Raw genomic sequence first — 22,626 nt, forward strand, 5'->3', positions numbered from 1 at the left:
TGATTGTTCCCTTTCCCTGAAAGGCTGATTGAAGCTGGTGGCACTGCTGATAACCGCATGAAACAAGCTAAGGAAATGAAAGGTGTGTATTACTGTAGCACCCAGGAGATCTGTACTGGGAGTAGGATTTCAGTGCATGAAGCACTGCACAAACATAAGCCAACACAGTGATTAAGCCTCAAAGATTTTCTACTCAGCATCTTAATAATTTGATTTCATGCTATTAAATAGGCCAATTATGAGGCAATTTGCTGTCTGGGCATTGTTTCCTCTCACCCCTCCTCCCCCCATTTAATTTATTTATTACAAATTAGTCTCCTTGTCTAGGACATCCTCTTAGCCCACAGGCTGGCACTACCCTACCACTGTTTTTTTGAAGATAAGGTACCTTAGGTTTTCCCCTCTGTCAGTGCACTTATATTCCAACTGATCTGGCAAATCTGCAACAAAGTTCTTGAGCTGAGTCACTTCCAAAGCTGTCCAGATGTCTGCATCAGTGTATTGGTTTAATGGGTCAAGATTCATTCTTAGAGTGCCAGAAAACAAAACGGGATCCTGAGCACAGAGACACAAACAACTCCTGAAATAATTATAAAAATGAGCTCTCTGGTTTTCTCTGCTGGGTGCAAATCTGTTGCTAATGTTATATTGAATGGGAGACTAGGATGGCATAGAGGTTAGTTCCAACTTTGAGATCTTTGAATGTCCCTCCCTCACAGAATATTTCTGAACCCTTGCTATGTGTTAAGACTTTCAGCTCTGCTGAAGCATTCTAGAAATTAATTCCATACCTGGGGAATTACAGTTATCTTGGTTCTAAGGTCATGGAGACCTAGTTGAGCAATATCTTGTCCATCAATTAGGATCGCTCCTTCTGCAGCTTCCACTAATCGCAGCAATCCCACAGCAAGAGTAGATTTCCCAGCTCCTGTTCTTCCAGTTATGCCGATCTGTAAAGTGCAGTGGAATACTTTTGTTTTTGATGTTGATCATTTCCCATAGTTGGAAAGACCTGTCATGTCGTTCTTCTTGGCTGGTGTATAGCCTTTGGAAAGAGACAGTCCTACACAGATCAAATCTTTAGGGCTATTTAAGACCCACATAGTCTAGGGTTACATTCTTAAAAGGAATCATTTAGAATTTGTAATTGTTTTGTATGAAAGTGAATCTTGAAAGCCTTTAATGGGAAGAATAGCTACAAGACTCACGAGCTGGAACAGGGCCTTGATGTGGCACTAGATTTACAAAGTGAAATTCCTTAGCTGTAACTCTGCTAATACTCTGTGAAACAAAATTTCACTCAGAATGTCTAGTGCATGCAGCAATCCTGGAAGCACTGTTTTTCACTAGAAGAAGAGTGTGATGTGATTGATGGGAAAGGGCTCATACCTTACCACAGCATTCCTGTTTACAAATTGTTGTACCTTGGTGTAACATAGGGACTATATCTGCCCAGATCTCATCAGTGCAAAGCACTGCTCACACTTGCAGCTCTTCTGGAAGCTCATGCTTACCTTCTCTTTCCCCTTGATGGATAGATTGATATGCTTCAGAGCTAACTCCAAGTTTGGTCTGTATCGCAAACTATAGTTTCTGAATTCAATTCTTCCTTCAGTAAGCCAGACTTGACCCTGAAGTTTACCATTTAGAGTCCAGGGTGCCTAGACAGATGACAACAATCAACAGTGTATAAAGTTGATTTAAATTACGAAATGAGCTGGCCATACTCAAACAGGAAGCTTATGAAGGCATCTGTGCTAAATTCCCACTGATCTGTTTACAAAAGAGAAAAAGGCCTCTAACTTTCATTTTGCAAATGTTGGCTTTTTTACTTCCTGCAAAGATCCCAGTCATCTTAAGTGAAAATGGGCGTAAGCATTTATTTGCACGTCAGAGTTCTGATATTGAGCGTTTCAATAAAGATTAACGTGCATGAAATGTACGTGAAAGTCCCCTTCAGTAGGATCTCAGGCCAGCATATGGAGAAATAACGATTACAGAACAGAAATGATTGCACTGGAGATTCTTAATTGCTCAAAGGCTATCTAGCAGCCATCAGTTATCACAGAGTTACATCTGAACACGCACAATAAATACATGGTCCAAATATGGGCAGAAAATATGCCTCATTCCATGAGTGTTACCAAGTGAAGCTATTTTAATGACAATCTAATTCTTAACTGTCTCATGGAAATACAATAATCAGAGGTTACAAAACAACCTATCAGTTGGATCAAAATGCTAGTTTTCTAAAGGAAATATAACTGGCCTTTCAGAAGGACAAAAACAGGAGGGGTTCTCCAGGTGGAACAGAAAAGTTACAAATCTGATTTGCAGAGATTTTTCCTGTGCTAGTCGGGTCAGTAGTTGGCTATTTACCTCTTTAGGAGTCCTTGAGTATTCTCTCACTCTCTCCACAGAAACAATGTTGTTTTCAATTTCTGTCCAGGAGCGCACCATCCAGTTCAGAACACCAGTTATCTAGCAGGAAGAAGCAGAAATGTTAGGGCAGATGAAAGAACTTGGACCTGTGCTCACAAGGTACCTGTTACTTTCTTTTAGTGTTTATTTACAAGGAGATCCTCGTCAGCTAATTACTTGAGAAATCATCCCTTAAAAGGCTAAAAAATAAAATTTCATAAGGCCCCATGGCTATAAAACTGTGTTAAAGAGCCTGGCCAGCTTCCTCTGAAATGCTACTGATTGGGCGTTAAAGGTAGTGTGACTTTCTTAGGCTGTTCTGTAGCTAGTCTAAAAGCAAATAAAACAGACACTGAAGAACACGCCTCAGTTACTTGAAACATACTGGGAATTAAATATGAATTCAGATGCAGGAGGAAAAAGATGGCTGCTGCATATGTTTATTGGGTTCATTATCTCTAAGGAGCCATGCGCTCTGAATGCTCTGGGCTTCAGCATTAACAGCAGGGTTTGGTAAGAGAAGGCGCCTAGAAAGCTACAAAAAGAATTCATGATTTCTTGGAAATTGAAATGGTAGCAGAAATTGACGTGTAAATTGATTTTGATGCAAGGCAAGCATGGTATTACTTCAATACTAAGTTACCTGAAGAGCATATGAAATGGAGAAGCCAGCAGTTCCTGGACTAAGGTGTTTTCTGCCAACTGTTGCAAATAGTGCTGCAAACAATACGATGCCATTGCCTAGAAACTCCAGGTTTGTGGCAAGCCACCTGCAAGAGAAGGAGAGTACAGAGCTGTTGCTGGTCGCCCTCCTACTTTCTCCCCACAGCACTTGTGATTACTTTGCAAAACAACTGTGGAACTGCTGAGAGTACAGGGTACACAACAAAGCTCTTGTCATGGCCTTGATGCTCCTAACCAGCCACTTTGTAGCTCATGAATGACTCCAGTCCCTCCAAACTGGTTGATCTATCACCTCTAATAGGATTTTGTCCAAAGGCTGTTGGGTGAGAGCAGCTAGCACACAGCTTCTTGGATTAATTGGTCTAACCTTTCTTATTCCGCTGCTCCTCACCTGTTCATGGCTGATGGGTCTGTTGTATGACGGATTCTGCATATCCCACAGGCCGCACCAGGCACGTACTAGAGCTATGCATTTTGGACATCAGATGATACCTCTAGCTCTGTGTCAGCATGTCTGCCTCGCCATACAACAGAGATGGAGCGTATCGGTTGTATGAGGACCAACGTTGCCAAAGAGGTATAATATGAGTGATGAAGTAAAAGACTACCTTACTCCTCAAACTCTGTGCGCCTCATCTTTTGAATACCTCCACCCACACCCCGAGAGCAGCTACCTCTACTCATACGGGCCATGGGAGTAAACTGTCATTTCTTCTCTACTCCAGATTTGTACCTGTCAGCAACTGCTCCAGCGAAGCATATTCTCTGATTCTCATCCACTAGGAAATTGCTCTTCAAAATAAACCTCTCCTGGTCCTTGTAAGCACGGATCACACTACTCCCGTGGAAAGTTTCTGAAATATGGGAGTAGATGGGTGACCTGCTGGCAGCATCCATGCGTCGCAGCTGGCAGGAGGTGACGACATAGAAGTGCTGGTACAAAAGGAAATGGAAAGAGAAGAGACTAGAAGGTTAATGCCTTTGTGGAGATGCTCCACAGAAAATTGGGAAATGGCTCAGTGAGTGCAACAGTACGTACTATCCTAGCATTATAAAATCTAATGTGCAGGCAGGAGATGCCCTTAAAAGGTGCAGTAGCATTTCAGCCTCTGTTATCTCCTTTCGCTACTGAGAGTAACCCCATGGTTGGTTAACGCAAAGAAGCCAAGGTACTCTGAACTTACAAAGCCTCTAAACTCACGCTTACTTTCTCCTGTAGACCTGCCCTTTGCTTGATGGAGAATGGAGCCATGCTTGCACCATTATGTCCCCTTTCCTTCTGTTTAGCCTTACCTGGCTAAGCATTTGAGTCCAATGGGGCAGTGACCTCATATACACGGTATTAAAAAAAGGCAGCATGGAAATGCTAGAGGAAAGGAAAAGTGCCTTTGGTCTTAATATCATTTCATTTACACTAATGGAGACTAGGAATATAGCTCTAGGTGGGATCTGATTTGGACAATAGAAAAGTAAAAGCCTCTCCGAGGTCCTTTGGAAGGTTGAGGTGACGTGGGAAGAGTTTTTGATGTTATTGTTACTCAAATGCAACTGGAGATGATGAAAATAGTTTCTGCATGTCTCTGCTCCTAAGAAATGGGAGCAGGCTTTCTGTAAGGTCATGGCTATGCTACTCTTCTGTCTACACATCTCTATGAGCTCCTACCTGGAACACAGCATAAAAAACAGTCAAAGGCACTATGGCCATCGCTGCCTTTGGTGTAGCCACAATGATCACAAGGTAGATCTCCAGCAAGTTGAACAAGAATCCCAGCAAGGACTTCAGCTTGTCAGGGATGATGGAATCGATGGCGTCCATCTCTCTGGAGAAGCGGTTCAGTAAGTTTCCAATGGGTGTCTGCTCAAAGAAGACCATCGGGGATCTACCAACGTTCCTCAGCAACTGCAGAAACAGCTTATGTGATGCTATCACACCACCTAGAAGGACTGCTGCTGTGGAGACAAATCTGCAAACAGCTGCAATATTAAAAAAATAATCAGTGTTACTGGGTCTAAACAAAGTCACCTTGGAGTTTTCCTTTGCAAGATCATGACTTTCACTTAGTGTGAATGCAATAGTAATGAAAGGAGCTGCCTTTCTCTTTGGTAGCAATTAAGCCAAGCCTCAGAGCTGCAAGGTAAACTACCCTTTCTCTAGAGTAGCTGGGACTGCAGAAGAGTTCAGCAACATAAATGCACAGAAACTGTTCTTCACAAAATGAGCTAGACTGGAACTACTTTGAATTACTCCAAGTTTTAGGCTTCTGGACTACAGATTCGCTGTTGGCACAGAAGGGTTCCCAACCCTTCCTGTTCTTTTGAACTTTAAAAGCTTTCTCAAATTTCTGTTACTCAGCTTGCTGTCTTTTCAGATTTAATTTCTGCTCTAAAACAGGAAAGTTTTAACAGTGATCAAAATAATCGTGGCAAATTTTTTAAGGTTTAAAGGAATATAAAATTTTCAAAGTTTCTTTTTTCTTTCTTTACACTCAAATAGCCTAAACCAAGACTTAATTCAGCATGAAAAAGAGCCACCACTGGCACTTGGTTATGATGCATTTATATTGGAGGAATGGAAAGAGATGAGAGGAAGAAAAATGTAGAAAATGTTGGATACAAGGGGGTGGGATGGAAAAATAGGGATAGCATAGTTCTTCTGTTGATGATTTTTTCTTTTGTTTTGTTTTCGGTCCAGATAAATACAGTTCCAGCAGGAACTGTAGAGGAAGACAATTGATCGTGGTCTGCCGAAAGGCACAGAACACTTCTAGTATATCATGAGGTGGAATTTCAAGCAGTAACATTCAAAATGTTCAGATCCCTTAGAAATCCTCTCTGTGCGTCAGAGTCTGTAGCTTTAGGTCCCATGCCAAACTTTTAGGGCTGGTGCCAAGTGCCTGGGAGGCAAAGAGCCCATGGGCATCCACTTGTTTATACTCTGAGGAAACATCCTGGATATGGGAAATGGAGGTGGAAACACAGAGAAGAATGAGGTGAGCAAGTTAAACGAACCTTGAATGACTCCTAGTGCACCAAAGACTCCAACTCTTAGCTCTGTGTGTTGTTGTGTACCATTGTATACAGGGTCATTTGTCCACATGCTGAGCCAGTAACCACGAAAAAATGATAACGCTTGCTGACACGTGAACAACAGAATGATGTACACACAGAGCGGTATGCCTGTTGCCTTCAGGTAGGCTGCATAAATCGAAGTATTAACCTAGAGTGAAACAATTAGGAAAAAAGAAAAGGAGATGGAAGGAGGGGTTGGAAGGATTAAGCTTGTTAGCAAGGAAAACCAGCTCTGAAACACAGAATGATTTACTAGGGCGTATCTGCTGAGTATGTCACGGGCTACAGCAAACATTAATTCTTTCCTTATTTTCCTGGTGGATGAATAATGAAGCCATTATTCCTTGCCTTGGCCTTTTGAAGTGTACCTCTTGGGAAAGATGAGAAGAGTGATGTGCCTCTTCACCCCTTCCCATCAGCCTCAAGAACCTACAGCCAGATCCAAGATTACAAGTGCCTTGTAATGTGTACTCTTCTGTCCTTTGTTACCACCTCACCCTGACTGCCTCAGGGTGCCCTCTCCCTTCTTGTAATTCTTGAATCAGGCTTTCTCTTCTCAAGTGGTCATAAATTACTCTTTCGTCTCTCGTTCCCATCATGTATTTCCTGCAATGTATGTGCATTATTCCTATTTTCAAACCACTGCTTAGATCAGGGCACGTTTTGGGAGATACAGTTTACATAGGAGGTGTTATGTAAAATAGTTTGGAAATGACTTTGTCTCCATTACAGGGCAAATTTGGGCAACTCAGCTGACTGTTCTGAAGCTGCACTAGCTTAACTTAGGCAGTGAGCTGACCCACCTATGATAGGGGTTAGTGGGTCAGTAATAAACCCACAGTACCTATCTTTGTTCTTAATGGAAAGTGCTGTGCTTACCCTGCCGTGATGAGTTTTCTCTCCTGTGGTTAATATTCCTTCAGTGGCTGCAGCAGAAGTAGTGTCTTGACTTGCAGGAGTGGTCTCCCTTCCCATAGCAGAAGATTTGACTGAATTGTCACTTCATAAAGAAAACAAAAATTCTTTCAATTTTTAGCTAGGGCAATCAGTATATTAAAGCCTATTTAGATCCAGGGAATCCCACCATTGTGTATGTTTATGGTGGAGTGTAAACCTGAACTGCCCTTCCTTCTTCCCTAGATCACATTAAAATGATTCCTACAATGGCAATGCCATTTTCCCGGAGTCAAATAAGGTATGGGAATTCAGGAAGCTTACTTGTCCTCACCCATCTCCCCTTTGTTCATGCTTATTTCAAAGGCTGCAGTTTTTGGGATCCTCCAGAGTGACCCCAAGAAGTGTCCATACATATCACAGGCACTGGGCTTTGTCAAGTGTAGCCATTAACAAACAGAGGCTTTGAGCATACACTACCTGCGGCTGGCGTGAAATTAATCAGACCTTACAGTCCCACTAGGAACTGAACAGCAGGTAAATGTATCCATATGCCTCGTACTGACCTCTGGGACAAATTCTGTCTCCTTGGGAAATATGTTAATATTAACAACATCCATATTCAAAAGCAGTTCCTTAGCTGGTCTTGAGTTTTGCTTGTTTGTCATTATTAATTTAAAGATCAAACCCAAGCCAGTATTGTATTAATTAAGAGACTCGGTGTAGGCTCTTAATGGACTTTTAGAGCAAGTTCTTTGGTGTGTGAGACAGCTTGAAGCTTACCTAAAGAACTTCTCCTGTGATGGACATCTAGAGGTGACGGTGCTGCTGGTGCCTCCTGTAGCTGTAAAATAAACCAACTGTTTTCTCTAAGTGCTTTGCAAATACCATTTTGTCCTGTATAGCTTTTGAGGAAAGATCCATTACAAAGAATTCTTTCTAAGAGTAGAAATATCAAAGTCAGGGTTGAAGAACAGCACATGTAGTGGGTAATTATATTAAATGCATGACTGTTGCCTACTAAGATGAAACTTAATTCAAGAACCAATTTTGAGGTGATGACTCAGCTCATTTGACTGGCATATTTTCCCACATAAAGCAACAGATTCCTGTGATGAGATCCCTGCTCGAAGTGTCCTTCGTAGGACAATTCTACAACCGGCTTTTCCTGTTTCATTCTCTTTTCCCTCTTCCCAGCTATTAACAGCAGCAGACCCCCAGTTAATTAAATATAACATTAAGGAAACAAGTGACTGATAGGTCTGGGAAAAACAATTCCAATTCGTTTGGGTTACCTGGAAAACCAGAGCATGCGTTTTCTTCCGCAGTAATGTGTGAATGAAGAAATTCTGCAAAAGCCCCATTTCTCTGTAAAAGTTCTTGGTAGGAACCAATTTCTGAGATCATTCCATCCACCAGCACAACAATGTTGTCCACTTGGTGCAAAATGCCGATCGTGTGAGTCACTAGAACACGAGTCTGCTGGAAGAAAGTTACAATTGTTCCAGTGTTCCCCTGCTCACTTGAAATGGTGCAGTTAGCTGTCTTATAAGAAGATGTCCTCAGTGTGAACCTGTAATTTTTGCTAACGTGGGGATATTTTTGTTATTTATTCCTGCCACTTCTGAGTGCCTTTGATGCTTACATTTGCAGCATGGCTTTGTGCCCATTTTGAAAGTGGAAAACTGAGGAGTGGAGGGATTAACCAACTGCTTTGTGTCAGGCATTGCCTAAAAGAGCAAGAATGGGAAATAAGACTTGAAGTCTCACGCTAGCACCATATGTGCAGGAGGACCTTTTGCCTGGCTCACTGACCAGTTCCCATGTTGCTGATGCCACTCAGGCTGAAGCTCCTAAGGAGAATGATGGTATTTGGAGAGTATGTCACATTTATTGTCACTGACGCCAGTATTTCAGAATAAAATTTGTGTCTGAAAACTTTATCAGCCTGAATGGAATTACAGTGTGGATCTTTTTCATTTAAATTTCTGAGCATATTTAGGTGAAGGAAAGAATATACAAGTAATTTTTCCCTAAATAAGAAATTGGTGTGTTCTACATTTCTAATATACAATCAAGCCCTTTATGTACATTTTAAATCTGATACGTGAAATCTGATACCTGCTTTCTTTGCCAGTCTTTCTATGTTTGAGTATAATAATTATATTCTGATAACTTGCAACCAATCTACTCAGGAGAAAAGGTATTTGTAATCACAGACATGTCTGTTTTAGTTGGACTTTCTGATGAAAATAAATACCTATTTTCCTTCTACAACCTGAAATCAAATAAAATAATTGTAGTCAATTTATATCATGAAACAAATAGAGGTGCCCCACCATCCCTTCTTATGCATCCACATTTATCATCTCTATTGCCTGACAACAGAGAAGAAACAAGGAATACCAAAATGCATCCAATGCAAAGAAGAAAGGAAGAGAAGTGTTTAAGGTGAAGCCTGAGACTGAAGCGATGAACAGTTGGGTGATGAGAACTGTAAAGTTGGCACTGAAGTATTCAAAAGTGAAGGAATGAGAAATTATGGTAAAATGCAATGAACTGGAAGTGAAAGACAGTTCTTCCAAATTATACTAGAAATAAATCCCAAAGAGGGACCACTCTAATGTTGACAGAAGACCAAAAGAACTACAGACTTGCTGTAGCAGTAAGGCTGGAATTAGGCATATTGTTTGAGTGAGGACGGAAGTAGTCTTTCAGGAGAATTCAACCTAGGTGAGATTCACTGGTGGACTTCAGTGTGCTCTGTGGGCTGCGGAGGTTACCCACTCCCCTTCCATTGCTGCTAACAGTAGTACCTACCCGGGACTAGCAAAAAAGAATTTGGGAGCCTTTGATAAAGTAACCTACCTTACTGGAAACATCTGGGGCGCACTTATGACTAGATAGATTTTGATGTCTCTTAAAGTTCAGGATTTATAACATACCTTGTCCTTTAGTAAGCCACTGGGTCCAAGAACATGTTCAAAAATGTGCTGTCCAACATGGGCATCAACAGCCGAGAGGGGGTCATCTAGTAAGTAAATTGAAGCCTTCTGGTATACGGCACGAGCGAGGTTCACTCTTTGTTTCTGGCCTCCAGATATATTTATTCCCTGTAAAAATGCATTGACACTGTTTATTCCTAAGCTACAGCATATTTATAAGCTCATGACTCCATTTTACACTGATGGTTTATGACTTATTTTTAAACCAGTGCCTTTCTCCCCCCCCCCCCCCAAGAAATTAGGCTCTTGAGATGCTGAGACAGAGGCATCTTCTCCTGAGCAACTCAGCTCTCCTGCAAACAAGGACCCAAGAATGACCTGGATTTGTTTACTCTCATTAAGCATCTCTCATATCTCTGGTTAACTTAACTGTCAGGAGGTGGGCTTCAGACCCCAGTAAATTGTAGTCCAATTTTTCAGAAATTCCTGAGCACCTGTCTCTTGCAAGTTTAATCCATTTCTTGTAGTTTTAAGTGGGACACCCAAAGTTGTAGTTACTCATATTTTGGCAAACTTTTTCATAAAACTGGGCCAGTACCTTCTCGCCTATTTCACTCTTCTGCCCTGCAGGGAAGCTCTCCAAATCAGGCTGCAATGCACAAGCATCAACCACACTATTAAACCATGCTTCATCCATCTCATTCCCAAAGAGAATATTATCTTCCACTGAAGCATTCTGTATCCAGGCTTGCTGGGGAACATAAGCTGCTGTGCCCTATAAAAATGGAAATGGAAGAATATTACCAATCTCTTTTTCATAAGCACAATGTGGACATGTGGAAACCTGTCTTTGAAGAAAACCCCTCCCCAATTAGCTTTAAAAAAATATGCAATGATCATTACCATTTAAAGGTCTGAGCCCTTTTCAAAATAAAAGGATCGCACCTTCACTGTCTTACAGAGGAGGAAACAGAACTTCAAGTGATGTTATTTACTATAATGTCACTTTAACTCACTGCTAGAGTGGGAAATGGAACCAGACCGCCAAAATCTTGTTCCAGTTCCCATTCTCAAGGGTCAAGCTCATCTGGCAGGTCTTAAGCACCTCTTGATGACTAAATGCAGGCTGCTACGCTATAAATTTTGTTAAAAGTTCAGCAGTAAGTACGTTTTCATCGAATACCTGATGACTTGGTTGATACCTTACTGTTCCTGAAGACAGCCTAATTAGGAGCAAATGCTAAGGGAAAAATTTACCTTCATAGTCACGCAGCCATCCATCTGTTCCAGCTCACCAAGTAATGCTGACAGCAATGAAGATTTTCCAGCGCCCACCTGGCCAACTATAGCAAGCAAGGAGCCTTGGGGCACAGTAAGATCTATCCTACAGAGAAAAGAGCACCCCGCCCCAATCAGTCTCTGACCACCTTTTATATATGCTTTCTGAAAAGAAAACAAGCAAAATTCTTGCTGTAGTTATGCAGACCTTTTTTTTTTTTTTAATACTTAAATTAGTGTAATTCCATGTTTCGACAAATTGTGTAAGGAAAGCAGTCTCTGCATATGAAGGCAACATTCAGATACAGGGACCTTCCTATTTCTGTGTTCCCATTAAGACAGGTGTAAAAGCAATAATACGTTTTGTCTGACTTTTTAATTTTCAGAATTCAATGTTAAATATGAAGCAAACTCAGAAACTTGTACATATTCCACACTGATTTCACTTTGGGCCGTGAAGAATTCCTTCATTCAGCACCCACCCTGACCTACAGAACTGAGATGACTAACGTTAAGGCTGTACCTTCTAAGACAAGGAGATGTTTCTTTGCTCCAGCAGAATGTTCCATTTCTTATGGTGATACTTGCCTGTACTAAGATATGAGGAGAAAAAGAACACGTGAAATTCAAAGGTAAGTATAGAAACAGCCCTATTTATGTCTTTATGTTTCAGTATGCACTTTTATTTATATAAAATGAATGTTAATTATCAAAAGAAGGGTTAATTACCAGACTAGATTTCACTGTTAGAAATAAATAGGCCTGAGAGAGAAAGTGATGGTAAAAGGCAAACGTTCTTCTCTCTTGACTATGGTAGGCACCATTGTGGAAGCTGAACAATGGAAGCTACTCCTCTTGTAAGACAATACTAAGACAGAAGCTCACCACAGTCAGAAGTGTTTCTGTTTGAGCTCTCGGGATTCAGTTCTTCCAGATTCAGAAAAGCTGCTATGCGGTTTAAAGAAACTTTGGCCTGAAAATGAAGAAGCACATAAAACAGTAAGATTTAGAATAGAAAGGGAATACAACTAGAAGTTAAGACTCAACCTGAAAACCCACTGAAGACTGTTGATTAGGTTCTATGTTGCAGATAGGCTTAGATGGACAAATGCAGCTCTTCCCTAAGTTAATTGTCTTTATTTCCACTTAAAAAAAAAAGCCATGTTCTTACATGTATTTTCTGTTCACATGCTTGAAATTGCTGCTTTTTTTTCCCCAAATTCATCCTTCAATTTTCCCAGTGATTGCTCCTGTATATGAAGAATCATGACAGTCTTCTTGTGTTGCAAGAGAGAAGCAAAATTTCCCAATTTCTCACTAACAGTGACTTGCTTTTCTCTCTGGCCTGGGCTAGTAAGGTTCCCCTGATCTCCCATGAAGATTTTGCCCCATCTGTTCTGATCTCTGTGATTAGAAACAGAACTGGAAGCATGTCTGAGATTTAATGGTGCTTGTGATATAGGACTAACAGGTAATTAATGCTTCTAAAAGAGAGCTTAATACCAGATACTACCCAGCAAAAAAGTATTAGTCTCTGCCTTACACCACATGATGTTTATATGGCTCTAAAAGACTTAAGAATTATTCCTGGTGACTGTTTCGTCAATATATCAACCTTTTCTGAAAAACTGTACTTCAAAATTACCTTTAGCTAGAACTCCTTGCACTTCACTTTTTCACAATAGCAATTAGCTGGCCTGAAATTCAAAGCCGTAAGAAATCCCTCCCTTTACCTTTCAATGGTGATATCTAAAAAAGTTGTGGCCAAAAAAAAAAAAGAAACATAGCCTGCAATTAACCTGGACAACAGCATTTATGGAGAATGGCAGAAAGGAGTGCGCAGTGTTGAGGATGTTGATCAGTGTTAAAGATACAAAGGCCTTCTGAGCATCCAAGACGTGTGTGTTATCCACCAGGGTGTAGACAGCAAACATGACAAATGCAATCTGGAAGGGAGCAAAGAAAAAGCAAACCATTTGCTTCAGACAGGGAAAGGAGAATGATTCAAGGGTGGCAGGTCCCTTCCTACATGCCCTGGAACCCAGGCTATCGTCCATATACATGATACCACCGGCCTGCAAATATCATAGGTGAAGGTTACAAAACCAAGTCTGATCATTTGATGTTTGTTCTCCTTTAAGGACGTTTTCGTGCTGCAGTCACAGTAAGGTGAAAACACAGCCATTCTCCATTAAAAACAAATATGGCTGACCTGCAACAGCATATACAGAAGTGGCCTGTGCAGATACTGACTGTGCTGTGTACTCTGTGTAGCTGGAGGTCTCCAGGTGATTCCTACAAAGCAGGCTCCATCTGCTTGGAACATGTCATCAGACCAGGTAATTCATCCATGGAACTGCTAGGACAGTGTAAATGTCTGTGCAGCCGATCTCACTGGGTCTCAACTCCTCCTGTGAGACCACCAACTCCTCCAGGCAGACATTATCTCTAGCTGTCCAACAGGAAAAATCTGTCCAGACAGGACCACAAAGAAAATGGAAGTAATAGCACATTTTATGTAGGAAGGTGAGTCACTCACCAGGAAGGTTGATGAATTGAAAGAAGCTAGAGATGCTGAAAAGAGAATCTGAGATCTTTTTAGGGCCTGAAGTTCTTGCTTCCGGATACCAAGCACTTTCTCCATGAAGGTTTTCTCCCAGCCATAGAGTTTGATTACTTTAATGTCGCTAAGAATGGCATTGGTAAGTTTGGCCCGCTCATCTTTATGTTTCATCTGGGTCTCCTGTAATAAATGTTTGGGTTTTATCACTTAGCAGGTTGCATATTTAACTGCGCAATTATTCTGAAAAAAAACCCCACACCGTAATACTGCCTATGAATTCTGAAGAAATTTCCCTGCAGTTGAGCTGTGTATACTCTTTTGCTTATACATCTTTTAGGCTGGGAAACATTTTGCATTTTCTCTTCAGAGCTTTGTTTTTACTGACAGTACAAACAAAAACAGAAAAGGTGGGCAGACACAAGGTAAAAGACTGAACATGTAGAAGAGTTTACTCTAAACTTAAAGAAACTTTGTAGTCTTTAAATCCTCCTGTGGTCCTTCAGAGAGTCATGGTCATCATGAATAACATATTAAGCCATCTCTTAGAGTCAAACGTTAGTGGTACACATCAATGCAATGATTTTTGTTGTTGCTGTTGTCTTTTAAACAACATGCCTTCTGTAATCCTCAGCTTTTGATTTGTTCTGTAGCCATGGGTTCCATGTCATCCTTCCTTGGGAGAGCATGGCAGCCTTTAACTGAGATTTAAAAGTTGAATCCTAGCATAATTCATGTCAGTGAAACACTTCATTTTTATGAGGCAAAATGTACCTGAAAATGACTCCTCTTCTTGGTGATCATAAAATTCAGAGGTAAAAGAAAAAGGAATACAGCAATTGAAGTCAAGGCAGATGGCCCAAGAAGCTGCCAGGAGAGAAAAGGAAAGAGGAAGAACTTACGGTATTACAGAAACAACAGTGTTCCACTCCCCCTTGCTCACCTTCCTTCTGATTTGAAATTTGTGCCTAACATCCCCCAAGTCTAAGGCTTTCCTCTAGTCCAGCCTTTGCCTTTCTTGGTAGTTGGGCTGCCTAAGCACTGTGGATTGTTAACTCTCCAAGCAGAGTAACTGCTGTCATCATGCTCTGCTGAATTTATTTGCTTCCCTTTTAGGAACTAGATTAGTGCTGAAAGAGATCCAGAAGCATGCTTGGCAGTTTAAGTAATTTCTATTGCTTCCTGGCTGCTCTTGGATGTGTTAAGGAGGACATCTTGTGGCTGGCATAAGTAAGTGACACAAAACAAAACCAGTTTTTGTTTAGAAAACAAAATATTATTGTGGCCAGTCTTGTGTGAATTTACATCCACTAGAAAAATGAAATGACAGCATTATACTGTGCCACATATTCTTGGACAGCTCTTGGATATCTTGGTTCGTAATAACTTGCATGCCAAAACAGAGAGCTTGTTTCTTGTGGTTTAGTTGTATCTGTCTGCAGATGGCTTACGTTTGCTAGAAAGATGAGTGCTGGTATACACAAACATACTCTGTACATAAAATGCTTTATAAACACTAGCAAACAAATAGTTTGCTATTTGTAACTAGTAACCATGCAGAGGAGCTGCAACTGGAGCCTGCAGTGGGCCACTACACTTTGGTTGAAAAGAGCCAAAGGAGAATCTCAGGCAGAATATTATCAGTCAGCTCAGAACAGTCATACTCCCAGTCTTTTCCCTAAAAGAGACTGAATGCTGAATACACAGGTAAGAAGATGAAGAATCAGGTAAGAATTCTATTCCAACTTCTAACAATGAAAGTGAATGCCCCAATGCTAAACAGCTAAGAAAAACGTGGCAATTTCAGGTTGTTCAGACCAGGAAAGCTCTAAGAAGAATTTTGAAAGCTCCTTTTTCCTCTGATACCTAAAATAGAAAGGGTTTGATAGGTACCGTCATCATATTTTACCTGCCACAAGAAGACAAAGCAGATGATAATCCGAATAGGAGCAAGCCAGGTCCCATTAAAATAGATAATAAGATCCATTAGCTTTTGGACATCAACAGATACCAGATTAACAATTTCACCTACTGTTACTGCTTTCCTTGATGCATTTGACATTATTAGGATCTACACAGGGTAGAGAATAAAGGAAAGGCAGAATCAAAAAACAGCTTTGATATAAAAATCAAACAACTTTCTTTCCCTTATAAAGAAAGGAAAAAGAGAAAAAGGTCAAATTCTAGGTAATGAAAATGTGCTGTTGCCTGGGATATGTGACTTCACTTTAGGATGAAAAATTTACTCCCTTCCCCAACCATAATCTACAATGTAAGAAACCTTATGTTGCTTCCTTTTCTTGGCTTTCCCTTCCGAGGTAAGATTGAAAAACAAATAGTAAAATACCACCCACACACTGTTCAGAGATTAATATAGCACAGAATTACATGCTAGAAGTAGTTCTTCAGTAATATCTTCCTTGATATTAAGAGCATTGTACCAACAGTGTCATAATTACTAATGTAGGGCTAGAGAAAAAACAAAAAGTTGAAAATGAACCTACAGACTCACCTTCCTGTACACAAGCCCTGTTACTGCAGTTTTCAGTCTCAATCCCAGAACAAGACACATGTACATATATCGTTGTTCAAACAGAGTCTGGAGACAAGCTAGCAAGACCATAATGAAGGCATAGAAATAACCATGCCAGCTAGGGGCTTCTTGATCTTCAATGAACTCTAGGAAAAGACTGCAAGACACGAGCAAAATGTTGATGAATCCATGTCTAACTGATGAAATACCAAAAATGCAGAAATACCAGGGATTTTTCTGTATTCTCTCTAGCTGATCTTTGTCAGTAAAATAGTAGAAGAGGTGGACAGAGTGCTAAGTATCCTATACAGCAATGGAGAGGGTGTGCACTGCTTTCAACAGTGATGTCTTTTTCATTGAATTGACGGTGAGCTTAGCACCAATGATAATCCAGCTCCTTTCAACAGTGATCAGAGACTTCAAAAGTGTCTGTGTATCCAGCTCTGTGAGTGCTGACATATACGTCTCTGTGTGAGCTCATGTATGCAGCAATCTTGTACATATGGTGTTTCCTTTGGGAAATAAATTCTAAATACTCACATACCTCAGTATCTTTGGGATGGAGAACAAGAAGACATCACAGATAACTAAGCAGAGTGTGCCGAGAAGGAAGTAGGTTCCAAACATGCTCCAAAATGCTTTCAGTAAGGGCCTGCTCTGACTGTATTCCGACTGCAGTAGAACCTCTGTCTCTTCAGCTTCTGTTATACTAGTTTCACTCTTCTGACGCTTTTTAAAAGTAGCAGACTCCTTGTTTCTAAAGAAACAATGGAAAAGCTAGCTGTAACTGGAACAAGCTTAAGGATCTTGTGTTTTCAGAAAATCATTAAATATCCCAAACTGCATCTCATGCCATGTACAGTATAAATGCACATCGAAAAATGTCCCCTCTCACAAGAATCTTATAGCTCCAAGCTTCCAGGAACTAAAGGCATTCTCCAGCAGATTTCAACATTTAGAATGTGATTTTGCATAAAGGAACTCACTAAGTGCTTACCCATCGAAGAGTGAAGAAGTGAACTAAGTTTTCACAGCAGAAAGTTTTCACAGCAGAGAGTTACTCAGATTTTATGTAGACTACCCTTTTCTTTTAATTTAACAGAAAAATAACTCAGTGGGATTCCTACCTTGTTCAGACAGGAAACACTAACAAAGCTTACATTCAGAACCTGAGAATGTACTGAAGCAGTCTGTCTAGCACATTGTGGGAAACAGGGGGGCTTCAAGCCTCTTCTGAAATGGCATGTCAGCCTCTGTGAGTGTAGTTGCTTACATCATCTAAAGGAGAGAGAAACTGCCCAGCTGAATCCATGACACGCTCTCTAGATCAAGTACTCACTGCTTGGTTCTGCTATGATACTTCTTCCACTCTTTTTCAGCCCAGGTAACAATTTCTTCAGAGGAGTCCTCTTTCCTCACTGACCACAGGTCATCCACCCCCAAGGACTGCTGGTAGCCTTTCCAGACAAGCCTGGAGAACACACAGACAGCTGTAAGGTAAGCACAGAAGGATTTTTTGCACTTGTAATGTTTTCAAAACAGGTGGGCTTTAAGTTAGTGCTCCACAGTGAGTACATAGGGATTTCCATAAACACTACTTAGGAATATCCTTTCCCTGAATAAATACGAGCACGTAGGAACAGCAGTTTTGCTTTAAATCCCTAAGCTATCTTCTGTCAACAGAATTGTGATTTCCAAGTAAGCCCTAATTCTATTTTAGTCGATATTGACAGTTGGGTCTTGGACAGGGGGGACAAAGTTCAGCTTAACTTACTCTGTGGCTCAGTGAAACAGAGGAAGCATTACCAGAGCTGACATTAGGTGAAGGTATGTCATCATTTTACTTCTGAACACTAAGCAGCAGGTTGGACCAACATCCTCATCCACTATTTTCTCTCTGAACAGCATTTGTTACAGCAAGGTCTGGCAGGCAGATAAGAGTGTGGTTGGTGTACAGTGATCTTCTGAGATTGCTGAAGTCTATTTAAAGATTAAGAAGCCACTGGAAGCCTGCTGTGAGCAGGGAGAGTATTATCTAGAATCACAAATTGTGCTTTAAAATAGTTTGAGAAAAGTAAGCTAAATTTTTATAATTTGATCTTGTGAGAATACCTCAAGTCCCCAGAGAAGGAATTTAAATCCTCGCTACATAAGCTAACTTGGGGGCTGAGATGCTTCTGACTGGTTCTCACGTACACCCCCGCTTATGCTGCTGTTTTTACCGATGTTCTAGCAAAACCATGTCTTCTTCTATGTTTTCTTACCCAGACAACCACCAGTATGTGATTTTGGACAGAAAAGAGCTGCTGGCTTCTGGACACTGATTCTGATGGAAGAAAAAACATGGATGATATTTATGTAGAGAAAAGAGTATGCTTCCGATGATGTTTCTTCTGTACTTCCCAAGGAGAAAACAATTAAAAAGCTACCCAGCCCCCATTCACTGCCTCTGACAGTGTAAATGTATTGAGGAGGATCAATGGGATCAGACTTTGGAGAATTAGGCTTTGAATAACATCTCAGATGGAGGAAGGAAGAATATTATTTTTCTTACTCAAAGACATTTACTTTCTGAAGCACAGAGCTCTGCCGTACTCATACGTCAGGCAGAGGAATGTACTGCTGCACAGAAGACCATGGAGAAGCAAAATGAGCCCTACGCTAGTTTAAGTGAAAACAAACATGAGTGTGGATAGAAAAGGTAGTTAGTTTTTCAAAAGATACATAGAGAGACAAAGTGGTTATCCCAGATTCTGCTGGTTACCTTTTGGAACCATTGGCCTTTATATGGAAGGATGCATTTTGCATCCCCCAGATAATCACTTTCCTGCATATCCCCAGAAGTCTAAATTCCTGTTTGAGCAATGATGGAAATCATTATGAAAAGTTGTGTTTTACTTACTGGATCGTTGACAGCTTTTGAGAAGAAGGGAGGGTGATCAACTAAGCAGAATAACACAAGTTCACCAAGCACAAGGCTAACATAAAGGTAAGTTGCAACGTGGTGGAAAGGGTCTTCCAGGAAGCCCTAAGAAACAGAATGCTCTTGAGAATGATGTAAAAATCATTCACCACACTATATTGAAAGGGAAAACATAAGCAGAGATGACAAAGAGTCATCCATCAGTTTTCTCAGCACAGATCTTAAGAAAGGAATTTGGTTCTTTGCCTCACAATCAATGTGGCAAAAAGAGCCATATTGTTGAGAGTGTTCATACCCTTGCGTATTAAAGACACATGATTTCACTTACTTTTTCCAGGCCATGTTGGATTTTGGAACTAAACATCACAACCGCAGACAAGAATGAGAGCAGCCAGTATATCAACAAGATGCCTGAGGACTGGATGCCCATCATTCTTTCCGCCTGGGTAAGGAACATGGCAAGGATCTGTGAGGAAGCAGAAATATATAAATAGCTGGTAGTGGAATGCCAAACATTATTATCAAATTAATGAACACAATAAAGCAAAATCAACTAGTTTCTAGCCCAAACATTTTGAGATGCTCAGAGCTGAAGTATTGTTCCTAAAAGCCTAAAACTGTGAAGGAATTATGCACAGTTTTGCACTACAGAATGTCACTATTGAAAGAGCAAGTAGTAAAACCACAACTGGGCCAACAAGCTAGAAGGCTCTAGGCTATGAAGATGCAACGACAGAAGGGGAGAGCAGGCATTCAGTTGAATAGAAATCCCATCATGATACCAGCCATACTAAATCACATACTGTGGTTGTCGGAAACTAGATCTTGCTGTGAGACCTCTTTCTAGGCATTACTGCTGCTTCAGCTCTTTTGAGGCATATTCGACCCACAGGGCTATGTAATGTAGCTGTAGATCCACTGCCCCAGCTCCAATCCCTTGCTGCTCCATACAGCCCAAGCTCACAAAGCATGGCTCCAGTCTTCTATTCCCCATCAGCTATCTTTGTGCTCAAAGACACTGAGAAATATGGGAAATAGAAGATCTGCCCCAGGAGGGCTAAGCTGGGCCACACACAGACAGAACAAAAGAAGAATTACCATTGTGATCCCCAGCACTGCAGGGCTAATGACGAATGCTGGAGTCCGTGGAACTCCTTGGCTTATTTCCCATAGTACAAAGAAGACATTAGAAAAGCACAGTATTACCAGGAGGAATCCAAGGACCTGAGGCAGAGACAGCAAACACACGTTGAAATAGAGTGAAATGATGATGGGATGATCCACTGAACTGACTGTTCCAAGCAGCCTGGGCTGTAAGACTGGAGAGGTGAAAGAGCAGATATGGGATAGAGAGTATTATGGGAAGCAGCGGGAAACAACATGGAGGTATAAGGGGAAAGATCTTGTGACAGTTACTCCTTAAGATTTACTTGATTTGTACTGATGTGACTTTACCTGAGTGGGTAAATGTCAAAGTAAACACAGAGGTGGGTCATCAGAAAAGAGTTAATGATTTAGAAAAATTAAGTTCTGCATCAAAGTTGCAATAATGCTAGGATCAAACCCCATCCTCCTCCTTTACCATTTTGGTTTTGAAGATGTGGGACATCCTGATATAGCCTTTGTTTTTGTATCGAAGATACATGTAGTAAAAAGGAAAACTGATCCAAAGATAGGCACAGGGGATCCAAGCAATAACTGTCTTCTCAAAGCACCAGGTAAATCTTGGGGTATTTGCATGCCATGTCTGGTTCCAGTCCTGTCACAAAAGCAACACAGAATTGAAACAGTAATGCTAATGTATGCAGAATTTCACCAGCTAATGCAAGTTGCTAATGCTCCAACTGAGCCTAATGTTAGAGGAACTTGATGTAGGGTTTCAAATGTAAAAAACATTTGGCAAGAGAGGAGCTGCAGGAGAACTGTAAGGTGCCACACAGGTGAAGGAACGAGGGAGAGATCAGGAGAAGCATTTTGGAGGAAATGGAAGTGGAAAAAGGAGAAAAAAGGTTTGAAAAGTGAAAGATGCCAAAGAAAAGACATCATGCAGCAGAACTGAAGAAGAAAAATAAAAAAAGAGGAAATTTAAATTACTGAACGTGAATTGAGAAGAAAAAATTTTGGAATCAAAAAGATTATCAGCATTTGGGAACCATAAGAGTGGTCAGTAGAGAATGCCTGGTGAAGTAAGAGATAAGGTCCCAGAAGTGTCCCAGAGCATAAACTGCATCATAATTGCATTTCCCCAGGCGTATTTATAATCCATTAATAATTTTTCAGACTGAATAAGTAGTTGGATCTCATTTGCTAACATAATAAAACTAACAATGCAGCAACTGCAGATGGACATGTGAGAAGACTCAAAGCACATGGCTTAAATTTACAGCAAAGGCTCCATCCAGGCAGATCTAGGGGACCAGGTAATTGCCAGGAATGTCAGGGACCTGTACAAGAACACAGTTCGGATGCGCCAGGGTCACTCAGGTACTTTAAGCAGGCTTTGGTTTACTTGCTAAGTAAGCCTCAGAGATTCTGGTACTTGTGCACATAAGAGACAGAAAGAGCCAGAGAGTAACATGTTCCAAAACTTCGTGTGGCAAAAGGAGCATTCCTACATGACCTGTTGGCACAGAAGGAACAATGACCTGTTTTTTCAGAGGTACTAAACACATCTACAGCTCACCCTGGTTCACAAGGAACCTGCAGCTACTCTGTGTCCGAGAAGTGTATTTTACTAGGTGCTCCTAAAGCAATCTGAAGCCAATGTTTAAGCAGCCAGGTGGGAAAATCTTGGCCCTCAATTGTTCCTGGAGAAGAAGGTGGGGCTGGTTGGGACATGACTGTTCCAGCTTTGAGTAAAATAGGGTATTTTTTCTGCAGCAACTTGCAGAGGTGGCTCAAATCCTTTATGTAGACAATATGATGCCAAGCAAGGCTTGGGGAAAGGAATCACTAGATGAGATAAGGAACAGACAGGTAACGGCTCACAAGTTATTACAGGAGTTTATCAATCTTGACGATGGAAATCTGTGTGATCCTGGACTGATCAACTCATCGGTGCCCTTTTAAAGCTGCTGCTGTACTGGGTCGCTCAGCAGACACTTCCTGAAGACAGTAAATGGATTTCAGCATACTTCCACACCCTTTCCAGCATACTCGCACACCTCTCACCAAGCTTACTCCAACTGCACAGAGAACAAGGTCGTTCTGCGTGTGGGTGCGGATATCCTTCGGAGAGGAAGATTTCATAACGCCAGCTACCTTTACCCACAGCGACAGCTTCCTTACTGAGAAGCCCGCTGTTACTGCCAAGTCACCC

General features: G+C 41.1%; 1 protein-coding gene across 6 annotated transcripts in view; it reads right to left on the reverse strand.

Moving 5' to 3' along the window:
• The window catches only part of ABCC6 (ATP binding cassette subfamily C member 6), a 29,118-nt gene that overhangs the window by 6,301 nt on the left and 191 nt on the right, over positions 1–22,626 (reverse strand). Inside the window, exons 2-29 of one of the 6 annotated variants that reach the window (XM_080557352.1) lie at positions 20,890–21,066; positions 20,406–20,531; positions 19,636–19,773; positions 19,287–19,412; positions 18,649–18,710; positions 17,724–17,855; positions 16,929–17,141; positions 16,364–16,541; positions 15,761–15,922; positions 14,626–14,718; positions 13,831–14,034; positions 13,091–13,237; positions 12,177–12,264; positions 11,815–11,884; positions 11,271–11,397; positions 10,612–10,788; positions 10,014–10,181; positions 8,364–8,547; positions 7,852–7,912; positions 7,054–7,174; positions 6,115–6,322; positions 4,769–5,079; positions 3,839–4,038; positions 3,065–3,191; positions 2,380–2,481; positions 1,515–1,661; positions 792–950; positions 389–555 (exon numbers count right to left, since the gene is read on the reverse strand). In XM_080557352.1, coding sequence (XP_080413478.1) covers positions 389–555; positions 792–950; positions 1,515–1,661; positions 2,380–2,481; positions 3,065–3,191; positions 3,839–4,038; positions 4,769–5,079; positions 6,115–6,322; positions 7,054–7,174; positions 7,852–7,912; positions 8,364–8,547; positions 10,014–10,181; positions 10,612–10,788; positions 11,271–11,397; positions 11,815–11,884; positions 12,177–12,264; positions 13,091–13,237; positions 13,831–14,034; positions 14,626–14,718; positions 15,761–15,922; positions 16,364–16,541; positions 16,929–17,141; positions 17,724–17,855; positions 18,649–18,710; positions 19,287–19,412; positions 19,636–19,773; positions 20,406–20,531; positions 20,890–21,066 — 4,175 coding nt within the window. Of the gene's footprint in view, positions 1–388; positions 556–791; positions 951–1,514; positions 1,662–2,379; positions 2,482–3,064; positions 3,192–3,838; positions 4,039–4,768; positions 5,080–6,114; positions 6,323–7,053; positions 7,175–7,851; positions 7,913–8,363; positions 8,551–10,013; positions 10,182–10,611; positions 10,789–11,270; positions 11,398–11,814; positions 11,885–12,176; positions 12,265–13,090; positions 13,238–13,830; positions 14,035–14,625; positions 14,719–15,760; positions 15,923–16,363; positions 16,542–16,928; positions 17,142–17,723; positions 17,856–18,648; positions 18,711–19,286; positions 19,413–19,635; positions 19,774–20,405; positions 20,532–20,889; positions 21,067–22,626 lie in introns of all 6 variants that reach the window. The other 5 variants (XM_080557356.1, XR_013939808.1, XM_080557354.1 and 2 more) reach the window with 5 other exon arrangements.

This window comes from Anser brachyrhynchus (genome assembly GCF_964034855.1).
Source record: "Anser brachyrhynchus genome assembly, chromosome: 15".
NCBI lineage: Eukaryota > Metazoa > Chordata > Aves > Anseriformes > Anatidae > Anser > Anser brachyrhynchus.